Source organism: Ruditapes philippinarum, unplaced genomic scaffold (assembly GCF_026571515.1).
Source record: "Ruditapes philippinarum isolate M1 unplaced genomic scaffold, ASM2657151v2 ctg474_1_1_1_1, whole genome shotgun sequence".
In the NCBI taxonomy this organism is placed as follows: domain Eukaryota; kingdom Metazoa; phylum Mollusca; class Bivalvia; order Venerida; family Veneridae; genus Ruditapes; species Ruditapes philippinarum.
Genome location: NW_026860999.1, coordinates 92738 through 105677, shown reverse-complemented (window position 1 = coordinate 105677; position 12940 = coordinate 92738). Strand labels below are relative to the sequence as shown.

Here is a 12940-nt window from a genome sequence, read left to right as displayed (position 1 = left end):
AGTTAACGAGTAATTTTAATCTTCAAAGTCGTTTTATAGGTTTATCAGCGAAAGGAATTCTATCTTATTTGTCCAAAAAAGGATTTATAAAGGCAAGCAGGCTAACAACTGAGGAATACATAAAAGTACGTTCTGCCTCTGTTTGGAAATACGTTAAATGGAGCTGCTTCGTATGCGATGACGTCATGGTGTCTTCACGACTTACTGAACTTTATGGTAGAGGATGCATTGAAAATAAATGATCATAAATTGCATTGAATAAAATGTGCCTGCAGCATTGCATCAAACATTAATAATGTAATCACTTGATTCCTTTTTTTAAGTTCGCCTTTTCGGAGAATAGAAAGAGGTACTGTATTGACCCTGTTGTCTGTGTTGGCATCGCCGTCCTCGTCAAACTTTGGTTAATTTTTTGCATTCAAGGTGGTATTTCCAAACTTATAAGGAAAATATAATGCACTATTTGTATTTTTGAAAAAAATATGTATTATCTGACAAAAAATCTGATCACATAGCAAAATTTACGAAAATTCGTCATTACTATCTTTTTTATTTTATTTTTTTAAATATCGTTATTTTGCCAACCGGCGCAACGAAAGATTTTCACGATTTTCAACGGCAAAAATGTTCCTGTTTTCAAAGTACAATCAATAAATACATAGCATGGTTTTGACAAGTGTATTTAATGTAATTGTTGCAAACTTTTGACATCATTCATCAACGTGTTCTTACAGCAGGCTTGATTTACTAAACCAGTTGCAAAAAAAAGTAAGCAAAAATATATTTATATACCATTTGCACATTTCATTGCCGTTATCAAAACTGAAAACTGATATTTACGTTTTGCAGGCGATTTCCTAGCGGGAAAACCAAGTTCAGTTTTTCATTGTTACCCCAGTTAAGTATTCATTAGAAAAAGACCGACGGGCAAAAGTGTGTTAAGTATCTTAAGCCCCAGTCTCATTAGAGCTTACGACCAGTGAAGACCAGTTCACGATCACCAGTGACCTCTGGTCGCGGACAATCTTTAAAACGTCTTACGACGGTCATCGATGATCTTAGACAGTCGCAGATTATCTTATTTAGGTCCCACGACCAATTTCAATCGTAGAGAGGTTTTTGAGCTTGCACAAAAACCTCCTTGCGATCAAACAGGTCGCTAGTGATCTTATAAGGTCTTAAGGCTGTCGCACGATGGTCGTTCGGAAGTGCGACAATCTTCCGACAGTCTTTTCAAATTTCCACTAGTCACTGATAATCTTAAGTAGTCTTTAGTAATCGTGTGATGGTCGTACGACAAGTTGTAGGTGATCGCATGTTATGTCACGGGTAGTCGTAAGTAATCCCAGGCAATCTTGAGACCATCGTACGTTTACTTATGACCTGTCGTGCGATTGTCAATGATGACTTGTCTTTCGATACTCGCAAAAGTAAAATTATCTGTGCAAAAATGGTTTCGGTCGCAGACAATCGCTGATGATCGTCGGTTTTACAAGTCGCCGGTGGTTGCAAATAATCGTAAGCTCTAGTGTGACTGGGGTTTTACATGTTAAGGATTAGTAAAGATCTGAAAATTTATGGTCATAATTTATTTTCATCTTTTATAGTCATCATTTATAGCCATTAGTTGGACTATTGGAAAAAGACAGTGCCCGTGGTGTCTCTTTGACGAATTACGGACAGGGCGGACCGTGAGACAGGGCGGACCGTACCAGGGCGGACCGTGTGTTTGGACGGGGCGGACCGTATTTTGGGACAGGGCAGACCGTGACTCGAGACGAGGCGGACCGCGCTTTAATGAAATAATAATATTAAAATATTGATGTTTCTTTGCTTTTGTGTGTGTAATTATCCGTCGGAATGTATCTGTAACTTTCAATTTATAAAAAGAGTGGGGCAGTCTTTATATATTTAGAATTTAAAGGTGACCACCAAAGGAACATTCCTGTGAAGTTTGGATGAAATTGACTAAGCAGTTTATGAGGAGTTGTCTTTTAAAGATAAAGTTTGGACAAAAAGCGATCACAATAGCTCACCACGTCACTGTGATAGGTGAGCTGAAAAGGTTGTGTCACATCAATGCAATAAGGCTGCCAAGAATAATTTTATAACGCACTTTCAGGTTTTATTTGGCATGCTTATTAAATCTGTCTTTCTTATGAAGTTCAATAAATGGAATGTAATATTATGTCTCTAAATTTTATTAACTGAAATTTTCAGCATGATCGTAGTAGACGCAAATATGAGACCATGAAACCATGAGACGTCCTCTTTGACAAGTCTAATTAGTTGGACTATTGGAAAAAGACAGTGCCCGTCCAAAATTAACTCGATGTCTCTTTGACGAGTCTAATTAGTTGGACTACAGTAGCTACATGTAACATTTTGCTAGTTTAAAGACAAATATAATTTTACATTCAGCGCTAATTTAAATTCTTTATGTAGCACAAGGTTTAGACGTTATAATACTTATGTTTGCCTTTCTAAATATGGAGAGAAACAAAATCATTTCTAAGTCATAATTTGCCTTTTAAGTTTCTCTTTTCGTATTTTACTAGCCTCAAAAACCTACAAGTAACAAGTGTTAGTGATAAACTGGTACAGCAACAATATTTTTGTGTTCGATTCACACAATAACATTATTTAAGTAGTATACTCGGTTCCTATGATATCAAGGGTTCTATATCAATTAAGGTATTTAAATTTTCTGTGACTGCTAGTAAAAGCAACTCACGATGATGCTAATATTTGTAAAACTTGCACACTAGATTCATTTTCATCTGCCAATAAATTTAATTTGGTGAATAATGAATGTATTTGTGGCAAGAAAACTATTTTATAAAACCTTCATATTTGACTACCATTTTCCTTAATGGTTTTTACACAGTCAATTAAAATATGTTATAAACACATATACTGACATATAGTCTGTTCATATAGTTTTAATTTCATAGCAAGTTAACTGTTGGAAGTTTTTCACAACTTAACTTGAAAGTTTTGACCCATCTATCTTTCCATACTTGCTTTTTTTGGGATTACCTTGATACCGTAGTAACCTCCTCTGAAATTACCCAAAATGGCAGACATTGAAAATATTCTAAAAAATGTCATTTTTATTGGTTCTTTTGAAATAATTTTTTGACAAACAGTTCTGGAAAAGGTTCAATCATAAGATGGAATAAAAATCTCATTCATTTATGATATTTATATTTAAATATTTTCTGATAAACGTTAAGTACCATGATATCATAGAACCCCGGGCTATTATCATACTGTTACCTAAACCGCTCTGAATTAAATGAATCAGAATCACATAAACTATTTAATTGAAACAGTTCATGTACATTTGCGCTAATTAAAGACGTTAATCAAGTTACAGTTTAATAAATAGGGCGCAACGAGATAATAAATACCGTACAATTTTCAATACCGGATACTATATTTTATATACGTTACAATGGCGCGCACCTGCCGTTGCTAGGATAATAATGAAATCGTGAGGACGAAAATACAGCAAAAAATAAAAGGAAAATGACGGACATTCTATGTAGATGGCTCAATGATGAGCTGAAAATATCACAAGTAGCAGGTTTGATAAATTGATATGTTATAACATTTTTCTATGGTTTTGTATTTTTGTTACAAGAATGCAAAGTTTGGAACAGCTCTATTAAAGATAGTTCGTCCTCAAATTCATTCGTTATAACAGTTTGTTATAAGGTAAAGCAAACGATAATTGTTGTTTAAAAAATTAGTTGTTGAACTTAGCATATGTCTATTTGTATTATAGATATATTAAAATAAGAATAATTTTATTTCTGAAATAAAAACCATTGTTTTTCAAAGTCAAATCATGTTATCGATGATTGATATTTTTTCATGACCATGCAGATCTATATTTGATATTTAATCAAATAGAAATGAATGAATTATAAATGTTTTCATTATTAAAGCCATCAGTATAATTGATTGTTTTAAATATTTAAAATGTGTCATATTCTGTTACAACATTACTGCAGCCAGAATTTACATTTGTAACTTTTAATGTCTTTTTGTTTTAGAATCAACTTCATTTGAGAGAGATTTTGCCTCAGGGTATCTAATTGGAGAAGTACTTCATAAGTATCAGCTCCAAGATGACTTCGATAAATTTTCACAGAGCAAGTAAGAATCTACATTCCCTTGATTATGGAAACATGTCACATGTATGCTGATGTAAAGGTCTCTCAACAAAACACTTTTCTTTTCCAAAAAAAAAAAAAAAAAAAAAAAAATGACAGGTGCTGATGTCATTCATACCTGCATTATATGTCACTTGACCTTTTGACATCATTTGGGGGGGGGGGGGAGTTATCTATGGAAAGCCATTAGTGCATATAAAATAGTTTAAGAAAATTGAAAAGTCAGTTTCATTCACTCTTTTAAGGGAGTCTGTGCAATTTAGTGCCATATTGATATTTAATCTTCATCATATAGAAATAAAATAGATTCAAAGATATAAAAGAACCAGAAAATCACAACAACACTTATATAAGTGAAGGAAATTTTTGAATTCGGCCACATGGTATAATATACACCTGTAATTGGGAGTAAAAGATTCTAAAACAGAGATCCCTTGGAAGTAATAAAAGATGAACAGTAAATTATTGAAACACATGTTTTTATATTGTTTTAAAGTTTTGTTTTTTTTCAGATATGAATACAAGAATGCTAAAATGATATTTTTGCAATTAAAACTGAAATGGCCTTCCATATAAATAACATTTTACCATTGCACCGGTAGCATGAAGTCTGTTTAACTACGTCATACAAAATGGTTGACCATTGTTTACATTCTACAGCCATTCTCCCATAATTGAAGCACTTTTGGTTCACAAAAAATGAAAAATCTGACTTTCATAAACAACGTTTTCTATGATTTGCTTTTATTGTTCAATACCTTGGACAGATTGTGTGGAAGTTTAACACACACCATTCGCTCCGTTTGTATACTGAAAGCTTTTGAAGTTAGTTACTGAATTACACTGTTACGGAACATATATATACCATAGGAATGACTTTGGAGGTATTGTTTTACTAACATTTTAAATTAAACAATCCAAAAGAATATGCATTGTAAAGTTGAAGACCAATGGTTACCTTTAGCAAAAATATGTTATGCCATATCTTATTTTGAAACTTGTATACTTCGTATTTGAAAAGCTTATATAAGCCAATATTTTCGTAACGTAAGATTGACATTGTTTCGATACAATGCACAAACAAATACTGTCATAAAAGTTATCGAATTATATCTAAAATAGATGCAGAAAACAAATCAAGCATAACTTTTAATCGGTGTAACGTTACCAAAAAAACTTCGCCTCACAAATGATCATCAAACAGACCTTATGATCTGTTACGGAACATAGGTGAAAATTATAAAACATAGGATTTATAACTCAATATTTTCACTCTTTGAAATTACTTAAACAATTTAAATGTGGTATCTTCACAAACAACATCAATCATAAAACACTGTATCAATTAAAAATAACATCAACAGTTTAATTTAGTGAGTAGTGCAGGAAAAGATATATGTTACGGAACATATGTTATGGAAAATAAAATATTATGTTTTTCACTGAAAATGAACAAGAATTCTTTTTTTTTACTTTTATTTGCTTTATTTCTGCCTAATTTACACAAATTTGTTGTAATGTTATAACGTTTCATGTAGTTTCCTCAACATTTTCTTCACCAGTGATTTTTCTTTTTTGAATGGGAACATACTTTTTTCTGCTTTCTTTCTCTTTTAAATGATTTGTTGTTTTCTCCTCTCTGCTTTGTCTCCTGTATTTCTGTTTTTTAAAGCACCATTCTAAAATAGAAAATCGTTGCATATTATAAATTTATCAACCTTGATTTAACATATTAATATCATTAAAATAATTATTTTTATCATGATTATTATTAATATAACAATTACATAATAATCATCAATTTTATCATTATTACATTAATATCATTATTAATATTACTTTTTTCATGATAATTGTAATTCTAAAACTTTTAGATAATGTAAGTGACATAATGATACAATTTTGGTATTTTATAAATAGTAAAAAAACATAAAAAATCATATTCAAACATAGCATTTATGAATTCTATGTTCCGTAACAAATTTGATATGTTCCGTAACGGAAAACTGCAACCTTACAACACAATACAAATCATGTTAGACTTCCAGTTAATATTGGACACCATTTTCATATATCTTTATAATGAAAAAACACACTGGAACAGTTTTTATAAACAAACTGAATATATGTATTATGGTGCTGAAAAAAGATGATAGAAGACTATGCTTCCGTAACAAATTGCCTTTGACTATTTGATAATCTGTGCACTTCTTTTTCATCGAAATATGTGTTCCATGTTTGAAACCAATCGTTCATTTCAAATTGTTAAATAACTATGGATAAAGTACATATATGACATCAGATTATGATCTCAAAATAATTAACTATGTTCCGTAACAAATGTTTCAAACAGGTAAAAAAAAATATAAACAGCATCAACTTGCTACTTTTGACTCTGTGGTTTGCTGAAAATAAAGCTTGCAATCGATTTTTATCAGTAAAATTTCTCGTGTAAGTAACATAATTGTGAAAACATCGTTATCAAATCAAAAACAGTGGTTGTCAAAATAAAGTACAGTAATTGCCAATTACCTCCAGTTGCCTAATTGTATCATAAAAGTCAATTAAGATGTTGCATGCATACCTCTTAGTGACGTATCATTGGGAGCGGTGATAGGCAAAAAAGTCACACCGTCAATTGAACCGTATACTGTACCGAAATTCGGATGATCGTTTTGTTACGGAAAATAGTCGTTATGGAAACATAGTGAAATTCGACTTCTACGGGTCAGAATTATCACATTTTTGTGCAAACGACATCTCATTTTGGTTTTTTTCATTTAAAGAAATACAAAACAATATTTTAAAATTTTTATTTGATTGGTATAATGTATATTTAAAAGTATACGCCCGTTACGGAGGCATAGCATTTTAAACGCGACATTTGAATTATTTACAATAAAACGGTTTGTGTTAAAATGTATCATCGCAGGAGTCTAATTTATCAATTTTATCCCAAATATAGTCTTTTGATATTGTTTTGAGTACAAATTTTAAAGAATATAACGCATCTCAAGATCGTAACATTCCAGTTTAAAATCGTTACGGTACCATAGTTGCATTTCGGCGACGGCAGCATTTAAAGAAAATTATGGAAAATAAGGGTCTCTGTGTAATTCTTAATCTATTATCAATACTGTATTGATTTTAGGCAAAAACTTGTTGGAAAACATAGAAATGGATTGTTTTTTTCACCAATCTTAAACTTTAATTGGTCAAGCGACAGCGCTTTTTTGCAGTTACTATAGCTTTTCAGTTTAACACAAATGAAAAACGAGGAGCATCCACGCTACAAAATTTAAGTTAAGCTGCTGAGAACATCCCAGTGTACTTATTAAAATGTTTGTCACAAAGGATTAAGCTCGTCTGTATATTTTACTACGATTTTAAAAGTGGAGACAGGAATTATTAAAAAGTGCTTCAATTATAGGAGAATGGCTGTCTAGTGAGCGAGAATTTCAGAGTGACAGAACTCTGTAATGTATTTTTAACAGGATTAAATGTTAATGAAATTGTTTATTCCTTCTATTTTATAAGACAATAAAATTTAATCTGAAAAACACCTTGTATAAAATATGTACACAGGTATCGTGGAGACCCTGGCATTGTTTTTTTTATGCCCCCATCTGTCATTCCGTCATCATCAGTTTCCGTTCATTATCTTAGTAACGGTTGCACACATTCAACTCAAATTTGACATATGGATATGTCATGACAAAATACAGGTCAAGTTGGAATTTGGTCATGGTTCAATGATTTTTGGCAGAGTTATGCCCCTTTTACTTTGAAAATAATATGAAATTTTCAGTTTCCGTTCATTATCTCCCTAACGGTACAACACATTCAACTCAAATTTGACATATGGATATGTCGTGAGAAAATACAGGTCAAGTTCGAATTTGGTCATGGTTCAATTATTTTTGGCAGAGTTATGCCCCTTTCACTTTGAAAATAATATGAAATTTTCAGTTTCCGATCATTATCTCCCCAATGGTACAACACATTCAACTCAAACTTCACATATGGATACGTCACAGGAATTCGCAGGTCAAGTTCAAAGTTGGTCATGGTTCATGGTTCAATGATTTTTGGCAGAGTTATGCCCCTTTCACTTTGAAAATAATATGAAATTTTCAGTTTCTGTTTATTATCTCCCCAACGGTACAACACATTCAACTCAAATTTGACATATGGATATGTTTTTGGAATGCCCAGGCCAAGTTGGAATTTGGTCATGGTTCAATGATTTTTGGCAGAGTAATGCCCCTTTCACTTTGAAAATAATATGAAATTTACAGTTTCTGTTCATTATCTACCCAACAACTCAAATTTGACATATGGATATGTCAAAGGAATGGGCAGGTCAAGTTTGAATTTGGTCATGGTTCGATGATTTTTTGGCAGAGTTATGTCCCTTTCACTTTGAAAATAATATAGATACATCTTAGGAATAAGCAGTTTAAGTTTGAATTTGGTCGTGGTTCAATGATTTTGGACAAACTTATCTTTCTTGAATGTTGGAAAAATTTTGAACTTTCAGTTTCAGCACTGAAATGTATGTAGCCATTATTTTGGCTACAAATATGAAATATGCTATTTTCAAAAGGTTTAGACTGAATAATTTCAGTGCCTTGAACATTGTATGAAAATGGTTTGTGTTAACATTGAAAAGTTTTAAGGGCTTTGAACTTAAAATGAAAAAAATAATTTGTGCAAACAAATTTGGAACTAAATATTATAACATCTGAAATTTTGGCTGCATGCGGGGGCATCCGTGGCATGATGACACATTTCTAGTTTAATATACATGTATAATTCCATTCAATGACAATGCAAGTAAATAATAATAGTCCATGTTTATGAAACTATTTCAGACAAAGTTCATTGATATCTATTTAATATTCATATTTGGTATCTTCGTTCTTATTCACGAATATGAAATAAATGTTTACAGGATAGCAAGTCACTCAATTACTTAGCAAATTTAATCTGTCATCTATGTTAAACAAGGTTTCTTTTCAGGCTTTTAATAGTGACCAAAATATTAACAATACACAATAGAGCTATTTTTTTATATATACATGTATAAAAGGTTACAAATAAAGAAAAAAACTTTTGTATTCATACGGTATTTTGGCCATGGTGGCTAAATTATATAAAACAAATCTTATGTTGAATTTTACCCAGCAAATATTAACCATCATTAATGCAAGTTATATTTTGAAATATCTATTTCTATACTTTTGTGAGCTACAACATGTATTTTGCCATTCTCATTCATATTCGGGTACTTTTCTGGTCACAGTAATTAATTTACAACCAAAATGTCAGAAATTTATTTTCTTTCATTAGATTACATATTATACAAGTAAATAATAGACCTCTGTTGACGAAATAAATCCCATTAGAGCTGATTCTATGAAAATAATATTCATATTCAAAATAATATTCACATTTGGTACTCCTGTTTATATTCGCGAATATGAATTCATATTCCGTATTTAGACATACCAGTAATTAAAGCATTGTTTATTTTCTCATGCATAAAGATACAGATTATTAAGAATCTAGTTATTTTGCAAGCCTCAGTGACTATAAATTGATCCTTGATTGTCTGGTCTGTTTATCAATATTACTAAGACATAAGGAAGTACATGTATGTTACAAGTACTTAGTAGTAGGTTAGAAGTAGGTTAATAACAAACTGCAACAACATACCAATTGTTAAGTAATAATTGTTTTTTGGGGGGTAATGAATAATGGGCTTATAATATATTATTTTGTTTTACAGAACTGCAGATTCAAAGCTCAACAACTTTACAAGGATTGAGCCCACTCTGCATTTGCTCAGCATCCCATTTGATACAAATCTTGCAAGATCCATCATGACAGAAACACATGGTGTGGCCACACGACTTATGTATCAACTCTATATTGCCCTCAATAATAAGAAGAAGTCAAACCTCACTGGTGTTGCTATAGAAACAATGAGGCCTGCTGCTCCTGCTAAATTAGGGGTTGTTGAATCTGGAATTTACAAAGATGTAAGAAATTATTGTAAGATATATGAGCCGCGTCACGATAAAACCAACATAATGCGTTTGCGACCAGCATAGATCCAGACCAGCCTGCGCCTTCGCACAGTCTGATCAGGATTCATGCTGTTCGCTATCAGTTTCTCTACTTGTAATAGGGTTTGTAAGCGAACGCATTATGCAAAAATATGGCAAAGATATTAAACTTACATTTTTAATTAAGTTGTATTTTATTAACACAGAAATACATATTTATCCCATTAAGATTTTTTTGATGATATTTTCATCCTAAAAAGGTTTAGTGTAGAAATGGGACAGGTTGTAAATAATTTCCACAAATAAGCAGAGATGACATGTTTTGTATTCTTTGATTACTTTAAATCAAATTTAAAATCATGCATCACTTCTTATATCATCATTAACAATATTCTAAATTTGTACAGACATGTTAGTATCAGAATGGATGGATAACATTTACTTTAAACTGCTTTTAATTAAGTCTAGAATACATAATCTATGATATGTAAAGAATTTTACATAGATAAATGCTAACAAAATACTGTTATAAATGATATACAGGTATTATTGATAATTGTTTTAACTAATTTTACATCAATTTACAGCGATTGAAACATGTCACACCACGTCAAAGTGACCTTGAACTACAAGATGTTTTTACAAGATTTCATGAGAAACAGATTGAGATGGAAAAAGTGGCATTTAAAGAGAGATTTCTCGAACAGGAGAGAATAAGAGAACAACAACAGAAAGAGAGGAAACTCTTACTGGAACGATCTAGAGCTATGAAATTAAAGCAAAGTGAAATGGTGGCTAGAATACAGTAAGTTTATTATATCACTGTATACAGTAAAGCCTTATTTTGAAAACTGCCTTTGAATAAGATCAATTTTAGAAACTGTATCGTCAACTAAATCCTGTACATTATTTGACTATAAAATTTAAGAATATTAGTTTTGTTATATTTAGCCTTCACATATCAGAAGCCTGTTTCCTTGCTTGGTATAATCTCAAATAGAGGATTGGTACATATGCTCAATCTCCTTACAGTCTGTGCGAAAGTCCGTCGGTCCTCGGTCCTGGCTGAATTAAAATCATGCGGTCCGAGATAAATTTCCTTTCCGTCAGTCCTCATGTCCGAATAAAATTTCAAAAAGTTAAAAATATTGATAACAAGTTCCCCGTGATGCAAAGAATTTATTAAAGAAGATATTGACCAACCTTAACTTTATTTTGTACATGTTAAATAAATACCAGTCAACTCTCTCTTCAAAAAGTTTCATCAACAACGGTAAATTTTGCCGTAAATTACAAATTTGAAAATTTTGTTTTACGATGCCTGTTGAAATAGCCAATGAGCAACAATTTTAAAATAATCAAAAAATATTTAATTTAATATAATCAAAATCAACAACAAGTAGATTTGTGAATGTTTCTGTAGGAAAAATTTTCAATTGTCACATATGTTCGCGATGCCGCTTTTTATAATTAAAAAAATCGTAACCAAAAGAAGATATGTTTTGTTAAAATGTGTGTCATAACACTTCAAATGTAGTTTAGGAATTAAAATTACTAAAGATATTGTTTACTTTACTTGAGATGGAGGTATTTACCTGTATGTGTTTGTCACATACAATGAATATTTTCTTATGGGAGGGGGGGGGGGGGTGTGTGGAGTGAATCTGGAAGAAAAGAGCATAATGGTCTGATGATGTAGGGTTTTTGAAATTATATTTCAAATCTTTTCAATTACTTTTATGGTACAGTGTTGGAACATATTACCATTTTCCTGAATAAGCTTTTTCTCTGTTCAAACTCCAACTCCCCAACCCCTTACTCTGCTCATATACATCATAATCGTCAACTGCATAAGTGCAGCAAAGATGGTTTTAACATATTCAAAGTGATCTGGAACTCCTACATTTTTGTGCTTGGGAGTCCCAGGACTACTTCTTTGAAAATTCTAGTGAGAACCTTGCTTAAGTTATTTCAATTGGTCAGCATCTTCTTGTGTTTCTATATGATGGTCACACTAATGATAGTCACACTTATTTAAAGACGATCATTTTTACATTGAACTAAGTTATTATATAAATAATGCTTGAAATGTCTGGGCCGGAACAATATCATCCGGGCCGGAAATAAACATAAGGGTCTCGGTCCTTGTGGCCTGAAAAAAAAATTGACTTTTGCATATACTGCCTTATGAAATTTAGTTTAACAATTTTATATTAAAGACGATATCAAAAACTAGAGCGGTGACCACAATTTATTTTTTGCTTATAATGTTTCTGTTATCATATTCTATCAACATGCCAAGTTTAGAGAAATTCTATAGAACAGTTTTAATTTTGCCTATAATTATGTCTATATAAAAACTCCCAAAAACGTCCTTAACATCCTATAGAAGTCCATATAAAAAAGTAACTTTATACAGAGTATAGGTTGATTTGTTGTTCACAGGGCAGCAACAGTTCAAATTCCCAAACCTCCTCCCCAGAAGACATTGAGAGCAATGGAAGCTAGAGCTACAGGAAGGAGAAGGAAAGTTGCTGAGGTAAGTTCATCATATTTTTATTAAGTCTATAAAAGCTTCACCAAACAGCAGGTAAATGGTTTTGTTTTGAAATACTTTCTTCAAATACATTTTCATTTGTTAATGATAAAACAATATATTAAAAATAAACAGTATTAATTATTAGTGAA

The 12940-nt window shown here is 31.6% G+C and overlaps 1 protein-coding gene across 2 annotated transcripts in view; it reads left to right on the top strand.

Annotated features, from left to right (window-relative positions):
- Window positions 1-3436: 3436 nt before the first annotated feature.
- LOC132714180 (sperm flagellar protein 2-like) overlaps window positions 3437-12940 on the top strand; it is a 33111-nt gene continuing 23607 nt past the window's right edge. For both annotated transcript variants that reach the window (XM_060696966.1, XM_060696965.1), the window contains exons 1-5: window positions 3437-3589; window positions 4062-4164; window positions 9973-10225; window positions 10840-11057; window positions 12698-12791. In XM_060696966.1, coding sequence (XP_060552949.1) covers window positions 3532-3589; window positions 4062-4164; window positions 9973-10225; window positions 10840-11057; window positions 12698-12791 — 726 coding nt within the window. In that variant the 5' untranslated portion in view covers window positions 3437-3531. The remainder of the gene's footprint in view (window positions 3590-4061; window positions 4165-9972; window positions 10226-10839; window positions 11058-12697; window positions 12792-12940) is intronic.